The sequence below is a fragment of the Ictidomys tridecemlineatus genome, chromosome 3 (genome assembly GCF_052094955.1).
Source record: "Ictidomys tridecemlineatus isolate mIctTri1 chromosome 3, mIctTri1.hap1, whole genome shotgun sequence".
Classification (NCBI taxonomy): Eukaryota; Metazoa; Chordata; class Mammalia; order Rodentia; family Sciuridae; genus Ictidomys; species Ictidomys tridecemlineatus.
This window is the reverse complement of record NC_135479.1, coordinates 144,720,880-144,738,499: the sequence shown is the minus strand read 5'-3', so window position 1 is coordinate 144,738,499 and position 17,620 is coordinate 144,720,880. Positions and strand designations below refer to the sequence as shown.

The 17,620-nt window shown below is 43.2% G+C and overlaps 1 protein-coding gene across 8 annotated transcripts in view; it reads right to left on the bottom strand.

Annotated features, from left to right (window-relative positions):
• The window catches only part of Mylk (myosin light chain kinase), a 246,743-nt gene that overhangs the window by 117,774 nt on the left and 111,349 nt on the right, over positions 1 to 17,620 (bottom strand). For all 8 annotated transcript variants that reach the window (XM_078044102.1, XM_078044103.1, XM_078044099.1 and 5 more), the window contains 6 exons: positions 15,165 to 15,372; positions 5,241 to 5,289; positions 4,250 to 4,412; positions 3,131 to 3,296; positions 325 to 471; positions 169 to 187 (listed from right to left, as the gene is read on the bottom strand). In XM_078044102.1, the coding sequence (XP_077900228.1) occupies positions 169 to 187; positions 325 to 471; positions 3,131 to 3,296; positions 4,250 to 4,412; positions 5,241 to 5,289; positions 15,165 to 15,372 (752 nt within the window). The remainder of the gene's footprint in view (positions 1 to 168; positions 188 to 324; positions 472 to 3,130; positions 3,297 to 4,249; positions 4,413 to 5,240; positions 5,290 to 15,164; positions 15,373 to 17,620) is intronic.

Sequence of the window (17,620 nt, the reverse complement as noted above, 5' to 3'; positions counted from 1 at the left end):
ATTACAAAAGGAGAACAGAGCAAAACACAAACAAAAGAACACCCCACACAGTCAATTCTCCTCCCTGTACCACGACTTGAAAACTCAATGCATTCCTTGATGACATCATTCTTTCCTTGTGGGGCATTTCAAGATGGAAAATGTGACAATCACAAAGCTTAGACCTACCTATTGGTATTGTTCAAACCTGGAAGAAGAGGAAGAGGAGACAGAGAGTTAGTGGAATATTTTATAGACCAAGAAGAGAAAAAAATAAGACCACATCTCTTTCCTTTAATACAGAGTTTCCATGTCCCAAGCACTTCCCAGTCACTCTGGCCTCACCCTGCCTCGCTGCTTCTGGCTTCCCTGGTGCTGAACTTTTTGAGTTGTCTGAGAAACTTCTAGTCCTGGAAAGCATAGAAGCTCCAGGGCCTGCACTTGCTGGGCTTTTTGACGGTGGCTGGTGCCCTGGGCCATGGAATCTGCTCCCTTGCATAAAACAGAAGGAAATAAAAATCAGTGCAGGGACAAACCAACCAACCAACCAACCAACCAATAAAAACCCATCTAGAAAAATGTCAAACCCAAACACTTCTAACTTACCCTCAAGAATAGGCCCCCAAAGAGTTTTGTTTTGACAAATACATACTTTTAAAAACACATGGAGAAAGTGAAATTTTATTCCTTTCTTCCAAGAAAAGGCATACAATATACTTGTTTCCTGCCATGTTATTTTTAAACTTTTATCATAGAAAATTCCAGAATATACAATACTAGAGAGAAGGCTGTCACAAACCCTGAGAGCCATCACAAGATTCAGGAAAAAGCAATATGTCCCCAGTTTCATCTCCCCCTTTTTGTTTTGTTTTGTTTGATTTTTTTTTTTTTTGAGTACTTCAAAACAAATCCCAGGCAGTGTATCACTTTGTCATTAAGAACCTTAGCGGGGAGTGGCTTTTAAATTCAATGGTAGGTGAGTAAAGGGAGAGGAGCTAGAACCCTGTTCCAGATGACTGACAGCGGCTCTAGACCCAGAGCTTGTTGCGAAGTTACATTCTTTGATCAGGACAAGAACTTCTTGTTTTAATGCTGTCCAATGGAATAGAAAATACCAGCATGGCCAGGCATGGTGGTGCACACCTGTAATCTCAGCGGCTTGGGAGGCTGAGGCAGGAGGATCTTGAGTTCACAGCCAGCCTCAGCAATTTAGCGAGGCCCTAAGCAACTTCTCTGACTCTGTCTCAAAATTCGAAAAATAAAATAGAATATGGGAGATCTTTCCATCTTCTAAGGTCTTCTTCAATGTCTTTCTTTAGTGTTCTGTAGTTTTCATTGTATAAGTCTTTCACCTCTTTGTTAGATTGATTCCCAAGGTTTTTTGTTTTGTTTTGTTTTGTTTTTTGTTTGTGAGGCTATTGTGAATGGAGTAGTTTTCCTAATTTCTCTTTCTGAGGGTTCATCAGGGATGTATAGAAATGAATTTGATTTGTAGGCATTGATTTTATATCCTGCTACTTTGTTGAATTCACTTATTAATTCTAGAAGTTTGGAGATTCCTTAGAAAACTTAGAGTGGAACCACCATTTGATCCACTCCTCGTCTATACCCATAGGACTTAAAATCAGCATACTATAGTGGTGCACCCACATAAATGTTCATATCAGCTCAATTCACAATAGCTAAACTGTGGAACCAACCTAGATGCCCTTCAACAAATGAATGGATAAAGAAATGGTGGTATATATACACAATGGAATATTACTCAGCATTAAAAGAGAATAAAATTATGGCATTTTCAGGTAAATGGATGGAGTTGAAGACTATCATGCTAAGTGAAGTAAGTGAATCCCAAAAACCAAAGGCTGAATGTTCTCTCTGGTAAGTAGATGCTGATCCATAATGGGAAGGGGTATGGGAAGAATGGAGGAACACTGGGCACAAGGTAGGGAGAGGAAGGAAGAAGGCATGGGATCAGGAAAGATAATGGAATGAGATGGACATCATTACCCTAGGTACATGTATGACTACACATGTGGTGCAACTCTGCATGGTATACAACCAGATAAGTGAAATTTGTGCTCCATTTGTGTACAATGAATCGAAATGCCTTCTGCTGTCACGTATAACTAATCAGAACAAATAAAAATAAAATAAAATAAAAGGACTGAGGATGTTTCTCAGTGGTTAAGCACCCCTGAGTTCAATCCCTGGTATTAAAAAAAAGAAAGATAATGCCAGTGTGCACTGTACATATATCAAGGCTGTTTCATGAAACTTGTTTCAGTTACATACATTTCTACACACAAATATGTTCTGGGTTGTGGTGTCCAACAAATTTCTTTCTGTGTAATGTAGCCGAAAAAGCAAAAGGGGCAAGGTGGCATAGTTTCTGAGAAAGGAAGGAGATGCAAAAGAGAAAAATCACCCAAGGGAAGAGGGAAAAAAGGGAGGAAGAAGGAAGCAGCCTTCCTGATCCTCAAGCCAGAGCCAACTTCCATGACTAATGAAACTGGTGACCATTGGCTGCCATGCCCAATGAAGTGATGTCCACCCCTTCCCATCCACATGCTCTGGCTTCCCCAGACTAGAGGACCTAGAGGAACCAAGAGAACTGTAAGGAGGACACATGTTCAGATCTCAAAGGAACAAGTGACAAAGGCTGATGGTTCTAGAAAGGAAGAGTGGGGATAAAATGGGATGCTAACATGTCCAGTCTGGTGGAAAGGAAAATGGGGATACTAAGGAGAAAGAGTTAAGTTGGGGGAACATCTGGTTTGAAGGACAAAGTAGGTAACAAGTTAAGTTTTAGGCAGGGGTGATAGCAAGACGTTAGCAATGTCCACTCTTCTAATTGGCAATTAGAGGTACAAAAAAGGTGTCTGAGTGAGAAGGAAGAACTGAAGACAAAGGGGTGGGGTCATGTGTAGGGACACAAATTAAATGGGCACCCAGCTCAGAGCATCTTCCTCTAGGGCCAGAACTGTACTGCAGGCCCATCTCCTTTTCTTCCTGTTAAAGACGCTGCCCCTGGGGATGCATGGGTAAGTGTGCCACATGTATACACATCAGATGTGCAATGAGCAAGCATCCTGGGGTGGGGGGTGTTCGGACACCTGGAAGGGGTCCCCCTGCATAGTGCCGCACCTACCTGGGATGGAGAGCTCAGCTGACATGGAGGCCTTCCCGGACCCATTCACCACCATGCACGTGTACACGCCCACATCATCCTGGGTGACCTCATGGATTTCCAGAACCTGCATCCCATTCTTCTCAGACATAGACACACGGGCACTTGGCTGCAGTGGGACGTTTCCCTGTGGGTGGCAGAAGGGTGGCTTGGTCACAGAAGTCTGCTCACCTTTTAGGCACTGTCCTCCCACCTCCTGTCAATCCTGTGGGACAGATACTGGGCGGCACAGCCCTCTGCTCAGGGCTCTGTGAACGTGCTCAGAGGGCATGACTTGAGGTTGTGTCTATGGTGTGGTGTTGGGTCCAGCTTGGAGAAGGCACTGGAAACTGTTTCAAAGGAGCCCTAGCTTGAGATAGGGAGCCCTATATTCCTTACTTTGGTGCTTCATTGCTTTCCTATTCCCTTCATGCTTTTCCCAGGGTGAGTGTGGAAGAATTAGGAAGTAGGCAAAAGGTGTCCTAACACCCATCTTTATCCAGGAGTTTCAACTCCAGGAAACCTACTCTCCCTGGCCTTGACCCCCGCTGTTCCTTTGTTCTTCACTGCCTGTCCCACTCCAATGCTGCTGTCCTGCCTCCACATCCCCCCCCACCCCACCCCCACCCCGAGCTGGCCACTGCATTCCCTTCACCCAGGCCTGAATGATTTATGAAGCACTTTCACATGGAGTCTCCACAACATTTTGAGTTGGGTGGTATTGTTCCCACCTCACAGATAAGGAAACAGTGTTCCAAGAGATCAAATGACTTGTCCAGTGCCACATGCTTTGTGACACAGGGAGCTGTGACCTCAAGCCTACCATCCTAACTTCCTATTCCACCCTTGAGGTGTTCAGGTCCGTCTTGCTCAGAAATTTCATGATATTTCTTGAGCACAAGAATTAGAGCAACAGGAGAGAACACAAAGAGGGGCGAAACCATGCATCGTCATCAAGCATACAAAGGAACCTTGTGAACCCCCTACGGGTGGAACAGAAGGAACTGTCTGAAGTGACAGACTCCCAGTAGTCCCAGGGTCTAACGCCAAGCTCTCAGGGCCTCCTGGCCTGGGTCAGAGTCAGGGAAGATGAAATCTCACCTTGAGCCAGGTGACCTGTGGTTGTGGCCGGCCAGTGATCTTGCAAGAGAATCGCCCCATCTGTCCTTCTCTGGCCATTGCTCGGCCCAGCTTGGTAGCAAACTTTGGTGGACACTCACCCCAGATGCTAGGACAAGACCCTGCTGAGGCTGAATATCTTCCCCTGGAAAGAGATCACAAGAAAATCCAGTCCTACACAAGGCAGCAAGTTGATCCTCCTCCCTCCACCTGTTCCAAATCTTTTAAGTTGTAATCAGAAATCATTCAAGGGTAGCCTACCAGACTCTAGACCTTAAACAATTTCTTCTGCCACTTCTGGAAGAATGTATGGCACCAAAACCTATTTCCTGTACCATTTGGGCTTGCAGCTACACTTCATTTACTAGTCTCCCTTGCAGTTAGGGACACCTGAATTCAACTGAGCTCTGGTCAAAGTCTGGGTTTTGGCCAATGACCATGAGCAGAGGTGTTGTTGCAAATTCCAGGGCTGACTCATAGAAACCTCCCACAAGGTTTTCCACCTTCTTTCTTGCCCACACCACTGGCTAGATGCAGATCCCAGGAGATTGAGCAATAAAATGGAGGAAGCCTGGGCTGCTGGAAGAGAATATGCAAGACTCTCCACCTGCTCAAGTATATGTGAAATGAACTCCCCCTTCCTGGGACAAAAAGCTTTCCCTGTGGTAAGCCATTGCAATTTGGGGCTTCTTTGTTACAGAAACTACTATTACTTGCCCTTTCTAAGTCTACGCATTTAAATATTTTGATTATTGCCTTGACAGAGTTTTCTGCATACTATAGCCATGCCTCCCACTTCCTTACCATTTAGCAAGTGGACCAGTCAAAGTGGGCTACCCAGGTCAGGAGGTACTGTGGGAAAGATTCGCTTCACTAGGTTCCCACCCTTTAATAATTACAACCTATGTGCTGGTCTAGTCAGCAGAAAAACCCAACCCAACCCTGAATCTGGCTCGAACATCCTGGAACTTACCCCAAGGTTTTGGAAACAACGGGTCGATCACGCTTCTTCCCAAAACTCTCTGTGAAGAAGTGAAACAGAAAGAGGGCTGAACAGTCATGTTGGAGCCACCAACATGAAGCAATGACATGAAGATTCAACAACAGGGGCAGGGTGAGACAATGATGGTAACATAAGCATGTGTAGAGTCACTGTGGGCATGAACACATTACCACATGAATTTCTTGCAATAACTTAATGAGGCTGGTACTACACTATCCTATTTTTTAAATGGTTGAGAAAAGTGTGAAAGAAGTTACCCACACAAGTTCACAGAGCCAGGAACAGTGCAGGAATTTACTCAGGTCTGCTAGGTTCTAGAACATTTTACCACTCTGCTAAGTTTGGAGGTGTAACTCAGGATCTTCCATTGGGGATTATCCGTGGTGATCCAGGACCTCTCCAGTACAGACCCAGTGTAGGAGAAGGGAGATTTCCAGGCATATCTCTCTTCATATCTACTCATGACAGACACAACCAAAACTCCATCCTTCCATGGAAGGCCCATCAAATAGCAACAAGCTGGAATGAAACAGACAAGTCACTGCAGATGAGCTACAGTGGGGCCAGCATCTCCCAGGGAATTTACTATGCTGTTCCACTTGGCACTGCCAGTCCTGGCTGAGAATTTGCCACATCAGGTGCTGCTAACCCTGAATGGGCAGGAAGCAGTTAAATAACAAACTCAGGAACACAGCTGGGGTCAGCTGGTTTTATCCAGTTGCTATAGCTGGGGAGAAACAATTCATAATGGGACCAGGAAATAACTATGCAGTAGTGGGTTGATTTTTTTTTTTTTGGTTGTTGTTGTTGTTTGTTTCTTGAGACATGATACGGAGGAGGAGGAAGAGAGGATATTTTTAAGATGGTGAGTACCCTGGAAGTTGTTCTAATTTTGTTGCAAGCAAGGAATTTTCATAAAAGCCTACCCAAGGCATGCAGGAAAGGGTGTAAGTCATTTTGTGATATGAGCAGGTAGTCACAATGGGTAATTTTCAGAGTGTTAATCGAAAAGGGTAAACTTCTTTAAATTCTTGCACAGATCACATTTATATGACTGCATAGGAATGCAGGAGTGGAGGAGGAAGACCATGGCTGAGTACATCCCTCAGCCACACCTGTTTTGAGGTTTCACCAGAACTTCCTGCAACATAAAGATCAACATAAAGCACCTGCATCACATATGACTGGAGAGGACTACACATGCATTTCTGTTTAACATAATACTCAGTGAGCTTGGTCTAGTTTTTGTTCCATAATGCGATCTGGTTCTTGTCATTCCATTCTCTGTTCAAGGTTAAAAGAATTTCTAAACTGATAAAAGAGAGACTTGTTCTGAAGGATCTAGACGTTAAATATAGGAAAAAAAAAAAAGCTGGCCTCACACACTGCAAGAGAAAGGTAAACCATTCAGTCCTTCTGGAAAGTATTTGAGCAAGTAAAAATCAAACTTTAAAGATGCTCTGCTCTGAGCTGGGAGCTCTGGCGCACGCCCACATGTAATCCCAGTGGCTTGGGAGGCTGAGGCAGGAGTATTGTGCGTTCAAAGCCAGCCTCAGCAACTTAGTGAGGCCCAAGGTAACTCAGTGAAACCTGTCTCAAAAAACAATTTTTAATTTTTTTTAAAGGGCTATGGATGTGGCTCAGTGGTTAAGTGCTCCTGGGTTCAATTCTTGGTACCAAAACAACAACAACAACAACAACAACAACAAAATACCCAACAATAATAACAAAACAAAATGAAAAAACTCTCGGCTCTTGGACCAGAACCTCCCTTTTTGGGACTCCAAAGGAGAAAATGCTAAAAATAGAAAATAAAAATAGAAATTACAGAGATGTGCATTTTGGTCTTATTTGTACTTAGATGTCACACAGTACAAAGAAAATGTAGTCACATTTTGTTCTTCCATTAAATTTTTAAAGAATAAATGAAACATGCAGAAATATGTTAAAATAGTATCTCATTTGCTCCTGGTGGACTACAAACAGGTTATGATCGTCACCACTCCACTGAGCTCCAACCTGACTACCATCTTGTCAAACCCAATGGTTAATCCTCTGTTCCCATATCACTTGGATGATCGTACCATTTGGCATGTAGGCCACTCCCTTAGGGCACTTTCTCTTCTAGATTCTCCTGCTTTTCCAGATTTCTCATCCCCCCCCCTCCACTTTTCTCCTTAGCCTAAGCTGCTGGGGTCCCCTAGGGCTGGCCCTGGGCACTTCCTCAGCTCTTGCTACTCTCTCCTAGGGAATTTTAGCCCCATAGCTTTAAATATCTCCTACAGGCCCATAAGCCTTCAAGCCATAACCCCACCAGAACTTCTTATTCACTCATCAGGATTATCCAGAACATTCCCCAGCACATTGTAGGTATTCAAATCTTTGTAAAAAAAAATTATGAACAAAGAGTGACATACAAAATTATATATTCAAGATGATCATCATTGGGTAAAAATATAACACCAAACACAAGAAAATAATCAATAGAAAAGACATCAAAATGATAGTTATTGTGATTGTTTTGGACTCTCAGTAATTTAATTCAGATGTGTTTTCCAAAATCCAAAAGTATCACAGTAAATAAATAAACGAAACACGAACTAGTCACAAAGGGAAAAAAAAACGGAGGGTAAGAGACAGAGAAAGTAAAATCTGGCACCTAAATGAGGGTAGACAGGGCTTCCAACACATGCTCCATACAGTCACATTACCCACACAGGCCCTACTAACGCTCTCATTGCACCTATCAATACTACTGTGCCACTCATATCATCTTGGAGTAAAAAAGGATATAGGATAAAAATCAGACTGATCAACTGATGAAAGGATCAACAAAATCCATCTATCCACACAAGCCATAAAAAGGAATGAAGTACTGATACATGCTATGACATGAATGAACACTGAAATCAAAGTATGCCAAGTGAAGGGACAGACCACAAAGGCCACATATTGTAGGATTCCATTCATACAAAATGTTTAAAAGAAGCAAATCCATAGAGAAAGAAGGCATCAGTAGTTGCCAGAGCCTTGGGGAGGAGAGAAAACTCAATGCGTATGGGATTTCCATTTGAGGTAATAAAAATCGTTCTGGAACTAGACAGTAGTAATAGTTGCACAACATTGTGACTGAACTTAATGGCACATCTTAAAATGGTTAAAAGGGTATTTTTTTTTAACGTGTATTTTACCACAGGTTAAAAAAAATTAGACTGAGCATTTTGGAAACTCATAATCCAAAGAACAAAATTCTTTAAAAAAGAAAAGAAAAGAAAAAAGGTGGCATTTCTCTATAGACTTGCGAAAGAATGCTATTTAGAGGTGCTTCTGTGTCTGAGTAAGAGCAATTTATGGCATAACTCAAGGGCAACATGTAAAGCAGCCAGCTAAAAGTGGAACTGAGGAACACTTATTTTAATGTGAGTTAACACCAGAGAGTTAAGATCAAAACAAAGAGAATTTGGGCTAAAGTAACTAACAGGGCCTATTAATAGGAAAAAATTTAAGTTGCAAATTGTCAGATAAGGCAAAATTAATTTTGCAAAAGTATGAAAATCTGGCAGCACAGGAAGGCCAGGTTGAAAAATAAGCGGAAAGGGGATTAAAGTAGAAGGTCAAAAATAGAAGGGTGAGTTAGGAGGACTGAAGACAGGGTCAAGTTGGCAAGGAAAAGACCAAGACACTGAAGGTATTTTAACAATTTGGCTTAGATTTTTCAAGGATGAGTAAAAGAGAAAGCCTATCAGGTTTTAGGTGTGAAAAGTTCAACAGAGGAGGGATAAAATTAAACCTGGCCCTTTCCTTCAAAGGATATGGAAAGATGGAGTGCAAACAGAACATACTGCTCAAAAGATGAATAATGTGGTCAAGACTGAGGAGGAGAAATTCTTCTTAAAAGGTGCAGTGACATAATTTATCATGCAGGCAGACACTCTCTCAATGTGCACAACTGATGCTTATACCAGGCCAACAGGAGTGGACCCTGAGTGTTCCGGAAATCTAGGAAGCAGTTGCCTTGTGAGCCAACTTCATGTTTCTTACGGCCTGCCTAGAAGAGTACTCCCACTCTATCAGAACAAAGTCCACTTCTTACAACATTTAGTAGTGTCCCTGTGCATCCAGAATCAAAGTTCACTGCTAATTATCCATACATATGATTTCAAAAAGAAAATAAATGTGAAACCTTAATAAAAATATGGAGACATAGAAGGAAAGCAAATTATCATCCCCTGTAGTTCAACATGTAACTGTTCACATGTGACTATTTCAATATGTACATGCTCAGACACACGAAAAGACCAGGAAATGCTCAGAGTTTGCATCAGCTCATAGTGCGTGTTTGGATTTAAAGGTGAATGATCAAAAACCATGCTGTACAAGTAGTTGACAAAAATGAAAGCATACAGGTGGAAAATAGAATAAAAATAGTGCTAGGGTAAACAACAGAGCAGATGTTATATAAAAAAAGAAAGAAGAAAATAACCTTAAAAGGAGATATTGTAGGAAAGAGTCTTACAATCCTACCATACCTTAAAGCACACATTCCATGAACCCTTTGAACAAAGGAGAAGTAATAACAAGAGGTCATAGAGGAGAAATGTTAAGATAAAACCACAAAATAACCAGCTTTAACATGCATTCTGTTTATAATAGAGATTCAGCACCTTACATCAAAGTTTTTAAGATATGTAAGGTAACAGTAAAATCCCCTGAGCCAGGCATGGTGGCGCATGCCTATAATCCCAGAGGCTCTGGGGACTGAGGCAGGAGAAACATGAGTTCCAAGCCAGACTCAGCAACTTAGAGAGGCCCTAAGAAACTCAGTGAGACCCTGTCTCTAAAAATAAATAAATAAATGAAAATACAAAAAGGGCTGGGGATGTGGTGCAGTGGTTGAGCCCCCCTGGGTTCAATCCCTGTACCAAAAAAAAAAAAAAAAAAATTCAATGAGACACCTACATTTCATGTGTCTCCACCAATTTAATGCTCTTTAGTTCTAAACCTATTGAATTTCAAGTCTCCTCTTATCCATATTTTCAAGGCAATAATACAGGACAACAGCATAGTAACTGTGTTCTACATATATATAAGAATACAAACTAATTTTGTATATATATGATTTAGTAGAAAATGTGCACAGAGTAAATTTTTCAGTAATTCTGAGCTATAACTTTATTCCTTTTAAGTTTCCCTCTATGTAATGAACCTTTCTTAAATCATATGGCATATTTTTGCAACCTCCTGAAAACCTTTTTTGGTGTTATTTAGGACTAAGGAACCACTGACTTACATGATTGTGTCTGGTAGGACTGTAAGGAACAGGGGAGAGATCCTGCTGTGAGCACATCCTGCACCCTGTGCTTGCCCAGCAGCTCCCCAACCCAGGGGAAGTGCTTCTCCTAAGTGCCCCCTAGAGGGTGGTACTGACTCCACTTAGAGCCAGTGGCTTAAGAAAACCTCTGGAGAAATGCCTGGATCAGAGCTCCAGGTTGAACATTAAACTTGATATTCAAGAAAAAAAAAAAAAGCGAGTGAAAAAAAAAAGTTAAAACTAAAGGTCACTGCTCCATGTGTGTGGATATTATTTTTGCAGAGTTTCTGACTCCTCTTTCCTCTTGGAATCACTGTGCCTTTCTCTTGAGGCTCAGATTTAACTCTACCTTCCATTGTAAGTACCAGTCTTCCTATAGGAGCTCTGGCTAATGCTTATATATATTAGGAACTGAATCAGTATTTCAGTATCGATGAGGTCCTCAAGAAAGCCACACAGGCAGTCCACAAATACTTACTGAGCTCCTACTATGGGACAGACCCTCTATGATTCAGGCCCTGTGTTAGGTTTCAGCAGTATGCATTCAGTAGCTGATTAAAAAACAAAAAGACATACATCTTTGCCTCTGTGGAGTTTACAGTTTAGTGGGGAAGAAAAACATTGAGTAATACTTATGTATAATTTAGACACAAGTAAGCTTAAGCATAAAGAATGGTGAGAACTGAGTGCTTTGGGAAAGATCCTAAGCTAGCCACCTACGGTAATGAGGGACAGTTTCCCCAAAGCAGTGCTTTTTAATCTAGAGGATGAGCAGGATTTCTTGGTGGAGAGAGGTGAGGAGCAGCCTGGGCCATGGCTCCAGCTGAGAAAGACCTTGGCATCTTGGCATCTTGTGACAGCTGGAAGGTCTATGTGGCTGGAAATGAGTAGGCAAGGAGGATATTGGAGAGGTCAAGAGCCAGCTCACACCTGCAGGGTCTGGTTGAGGAGTATGGGTTTTAATTCAAAGGCAATAGTAAATCACTGGAGGATCCACAGTGAGGGAAGTAATAAAATCTGGTGTGAAATTTTAGAAAGATATTTTAAATAGCATTATGGACATTAGAGCAAGGTATAGACAGAAGCAGGGAGACCAGTGGGAGCATTTGCAACAGATAAGCAATGATATTGCCAGCTAGGACCTGGATGGTAGCAGTGGGGATGAAAAGACATGAACAAATAACTGTTCTGCTCCAGACCTATGGAACCAGCATCTTGGGGTTAATGAGATTGCCCAGGTGATGCATGCATTCGTATATTTGTACTGAAAAATCTTGCAACATTGGAAGGTTCCACCCGTAGTCCAGATTTCCTCTGCACCTGCCAACTTGGCTTTTCCTGGGCTCCTGAGCACATGTCCTTAAAGTTAAACCTGACATGACTGTCCCCCAAATGCAAAGGACCTTCTTACCACCAGGTATGGGGGACATCCAGCATTGGGCACCTATTCTCACTCTACCCTATACTCCAGGTCACTCTCCAGGTCCACCTTGTTCATTCATGTGGATTTCTCATCTTATTTTCTATCTAAGCCTTGTTTATCCCCAGATGGGACCTTCCAGAACTATGATGAGCAAAACAGTACCACTGGCCACATGGTTACTGAGCACTTGAAATATAGCTAGTCTGAATCTAGAATGTAAAGTATCTCATTAAGAATTTCCACATTGATTAAACATTGAAATAATATTTTGGGTATGTTGAGTTAAATAAAATATGCTATTAAAATTATTTCAAGTGATTTTTAAAATATAGCTACTAATAAGTTTCAGATGACACATGTGGCTCACATTATATCTCAATTGGACAGTACCATATTAGAGATCAGACCTGGGTCCCCTCCACTAGTGGGGAAGCTCCCTGAGGGCAAGCACATGTCTCATCCCCGCTCTTCACTGAGCCTCAGGGCTCAAGCTCTGTGGAGGTGGGCAGGTGTCAGTGTTGGCTTCCAAGAGCCTTTCCAGGGCTCAGACCATGGCTCCTTTCCACAGAAGAGGGCCCTGAATCACTGCATGGTCCTGTTTTCAAGGCACTTATCCTCATGTGTGATACGTATGTTTCTTGGTTCTGATTGCCAAATTGGAAGTCAAGTTAGGAAGCGTTCTCTCTTACAGGTTTCCCTCTGTAAGTAGCTCTAAGATGTTGAGCTCAACCTAAATTCTTTCAAGGCTTCCTCTCACTAGCTGCTATTTGCCAGTAGCTGGGCTGATCCTTACACTACCCTCTGGGGGCAGCCATCAGCTCCAACTTACAGAAGAAGAAATAAGGCTAAGAAAGATTAATTTCACTATATTCAGAAGTCAGTAGAGCTAAATTCCAATCCAAGACTATTAGACTTTCTTCCCATTGTACAACACTGCCTCCTAAACTTGACTCGTAAAGGGTAAAAAGGCTCCACATGTTAACTACCCTTTTAATTCCAGGACCTCTGCTCTTTCTGGGTAAGAACATCCTTAGGAAGCACAATACATGATATTGGTGGGGCCACCAACCACACATCAGTTGACATCGGCCTGATGCTAAAGCAGAATGTACACAGGCAAATTCAATCTGAAAGGGGTTGCAGCCTCTAGCCCGTTCTCCACCTCTGTAGGTTAGAAGGCATAAAGCATCTTAATGGGCCCAAGTCTCTCCAATTAAAACCAAAAGGCAGGGTCAAGAGACTAAGCCTTCTCTCATTCCTCAATCCTGCCCCACTGCCTTTCCCCAGCCATGACCTGCTAAAAATGTTCTCTCTTGGTTAAGACATCAGATCTAACTTCCTGAACAATGGGAATTGAAAAAAACAGGTCTTCAAGTTTTCTAAGTGTCATATACCTCCCCTGCCTTCTTAAAACGCCCCCATCATCCCTTAATCGAATCATAGAAAATAAGGTCTGTTCTAGGTGGTAGAGACAATGAAGTTCACAGCCTTTATTCTGCAGAAACCAAGGTCCAGAGGTTCAGAGTCACACATTGGCAAACGTTGAGATAAGGGCTTTGGACCTTGCCTCATAGCTCAGTTTCTATTTCCCCAGCTCGAAACAGGAGATCAGAAAAGGGGGACAGCGTAATTTTTGTTTGTGAGCCTCAACTCAAAGTTTGGGCATTGTAAAGTGAATAACATAGGGGACAGCACCACCAGAATGGGAACAATGGGGTCCATCCCAAGACTCTAACCAGAGGCCCTTTTCCACCTGGAGTGTCCCAGCCACAGGTACTTTGAAGGTCATTAAAATGAGTGAGTCACTTGGTTAAAGAATTTAAGGAAAGCATCCAAACTATGCATACTCTGCTCTGTGAAACAGCCTGTCTGCCCTTCCATGCTGTGGGGAAACACAGGGAAAGTAGGACACAGAGTACCACTGGCCCAGGTGCATCTTACCCCTTTCTGGAACCTTCCATGATTACCTTATCCCTTCATCCCCAACCCTCACTCATAGATCCTGAAAACCTGGTTAGGAGAACAGACTTCAGGAAGGTAAAGAAATGAGTTTGATCCTCTGGTTTATAAGTGCTTAGAAAGGCCTAGAAGGGTTGGGGGAAGCCTATCTTACTTTGGAGGGGCTGGCAGACCCCTATGTCTTTTCAGAATTAGGCTCTTGAGTATCAATCAGACAGTGGCCTGACTTGCACACATTCTCTCCTAGTGGAGTGGCTTCAGCATGCTTCAGGGTACACCATGGCAAAAACAACAACAACAAAACAGTTTCACTTATGGTCAAATGCTTCTTATAAAAGTTTTAAAGTTAATAGGATTTTTTAAGTACAGAGGGAAAAAAATACAATATAACTAACCATTGTTAGCACACAGTGAGTTTATATCCTGTATATCTTTTGGAGTTACACAATATTTTTATACCAGGTGTGTGTTACTTCATGATGATGCTAATGAAGACACATGGTGTTCACCCATTCTCCCAATTATTCAGTGTAGACCTATGCAGGGAAGGTTTTAGATGCTGGCAGTGGGGAGGGTGAAGCTCCTCTGTGTCCCTGAGCTTCCATGCAGTGGGGGTGGAGGAGACAGACATAAGACAGTGTTAAGCCCTAGAGGTGGTGGGAGGATGGACAGTCATGGGCTGAGCTGCTCAGAAAGCATTTGTCTAAGGAGGAGACTTTTGAGTGGAAATGTGAAGCATGTGAGGATGAGTCAGGTGTGGGGCTGAGGGGAGAGCTTGTCTTTAGGCAAGGAACACAGAGTGAAGTCCCCAAGGTCTCACTTAAGGGAAAACAAGAAGGGGGGGCATGACCCCCATGGGAGAGCATGTGAGGAGGGTTATAAGGCAGATCTAGGGCAGATCAGCAGGGCTTTGAAGGCCTCTGTAAGGGGTCCAGTGTCAATGTCAGTGTGGGGAGAAGCCACAGAGGCTTGAGCAGGAAAGCAAGTGATTCCTAGTTTGACAGTCCAGGGGTGCCTCCCTTTTTCTTGGGGACCACATGCCTCCCATTAAGATGGATGTCCCGAGTCCGAGGATGGGGTGTGCTTTCTCTTATAAGTCAGTCCCTCTACATCCTAGGAGAGGGCAGAGGCAGGAGCTGCAGGCCTTGGGCAACTGAAAGCTCACTCAGCTCCCAGCAGGGCTCTGCCTTCCGAGACTCACCTTCCACTGTCAACTCCACTGTCACCTGGCGGGTGCCACTACCATTGCGGGCTTCACAGGTGTACTTTCCCTTGTCCTCCTCATGGACAGCATGAATCTCAAGGCTGAAAGTCCCTCGGACACCACAGTTTAGCAGGAAGCGGCCCCCGTTGGTGATGGGTTGCCCATTTCTGTGCCATGTCACCTGGGGTTCTGGGTAACCCCGGACCTTCAAGAAAAAGAAGAAAGGGGGAGAGATTATATCTCATGAGTATTCCCTCTGTGCCAGTTCCCTGAGTGCCTGACACACATTAACTCATTTAAGCCTCACAACAACCCTCCAAAGAGATAACTACTTTTATCCCCAATTTATAGAAAAGGGAAATTGAAGTACAGAGTTTGGGTCATTTTCTTTCCTTTTTTTTTTTTTTTTTTTTTGAGGGGGGTGGTGCTGGGGATTGAAACCAGGGCCTTGAGTATGTGAGGCAAGTACTCTACCAAACTGAGCTATGTCCTCAGTTGGGGTAATTTTCTAAGGTCTCAAAAATAGAAAGTGGCAAGTTCAGGCATTCTGGCTCCAGAGCCACAATACACATGATTCTCAAGTCTGAAAGCAAATTGGGATGTTGGGGGGGGGGGGGACTTTCAAAGAATGCCAGTGCCCATACTCCAGCTTGGACCCATTAAATCAGAATCCTGCAGGGATGGAGGGCTGGTGCAGAGTGAGCGTGAGGATTCTAAATCAGTGCTTCTTACTCTTTAACACAGGAAGAATCTCTGAGGATCCTAATGAAGTGCACGTTCCACCTGTACAGGTCTGGCTGGAGGTTCTGCAGCTTGGGACAAACTCTTAACCCTGCTGATGCTGCTGGTCCCTGGAACTGGCCTGGTGGAGGGAGGTCTATAGCCACCTGCCACACACAGCAATGGAGCACTTGCAGTGTGGCTGGGGAGACTGAGCTGCCCTGTCGGCATACACTACACACTGGCTTTTAAAGATAGTATAAAAGGACATACAAGATCTCAGTAATTTAGGGCTGGGGTTGTGGCTCAGTGGCAGAGTGCTTGCCTCACATGTGTGAGGCACTGGGTTTGATCCTTAGCACTGCATACAAAAATACACACATATAACAAAGGCATGCTGTCCATCTACAACTACAAAAAAATTTCAAAAAATCTCGATAATTTAGAAATGCTGATTACATGTTGAAAACATAGTGCTTTTTATATATTGCTTTAAATAAATAGTTAATTTCACCTGCCTCTACCGTTTTCCTGTGGCTACTGGAACAGTGGCAACTCCACGCATGCCTCGAATGGTATCCTGGGACAGTGCTGCACTGAACTGTTGCCTTTTTCCAACAATAGTTTGTAGCAGGTATCGACTGAGCACGAAGTGTTCGGCACTTTCTGAAGTACTTGGCTCATTGAGCCTCAGAGCAAGTCATTCAAAGAGAGGACAACTCTCAGAAGAAGGGGAAATGCAGAAATAAATTCCAAAAAGAGAATTCCCTTTGAGTTTCAAAGAAAGTAAGTTCCCCAGAGGCCTCAAACACCTGAAACTCAGCAGGTTTCTCAGGGTGGACTACTCTTTGGAGGAGCAGGGTTCAGTGTGGTGTACAATGCACAGTCAAGGACAGAGCATTGGGGACTTGAGCACTGGAAAATGCACAGAAAACACCATAGAAGTCTCCTGAGAATAAAGTTGTGCTAAGAAATAGTGGTAGCATAGCTTTGATCCATGTATCCACTCCAAGACAAGAGAGAATGGATGCAGATAAAGGGAAAGCAAAATTCACTGCATGAACCCAAGCTGCATTTACAAAGAAAGTATCCAATGACCTCAGCTGAGTCTCCTCTGTCAGATCAGGGAGTGATATCATACCGGCTCACAGGGGAGCTCAGCACACAGCCTGGGGATCCACACACCCATATAAAATCATGTCATTGTGAAGTATGTTGATATAGAGGTTCATTTAACAGGACATTAGATAATGACTACCCACATTAAAGCATTGTTGTTTCCATTTTCAGAAAACAACTAAGGCAGCCCTCTTCTACAGTAGGAAGCCCCTTGGGAGGCTGGTCAGGTAGTGAATTTGCAAATCATCTTTATTTCTCCTACACCCTGTTAGATGAAAACAGATCTCCTTTCAGCTTCCAAGAAAAAAGGTGCCAAGCTGGCCAAGTGGGAGGAGATAAATCATTAATAGCACCAAAGGCGCCCTAGCATTCCAGCAGCAAGCACGCTGGCCCCCTGCAGGCCAGCTTAGTGGCCCATCAGGCCCTGAGGCATCAATGATTAACTGGGGATACTGCAAGCCTTCAAGACCTCAGGGACGTGATCCCTAGGTCCTTTTCTCTTTTCTCCTCATTGTCTACACATACCCCAAGTTACTTCTGAAATGCCCTGTTAAAATAAATACTCTAGGGATTTAAAATGAGAATATTTAAATATGAGAATTTTAAATAAGAGA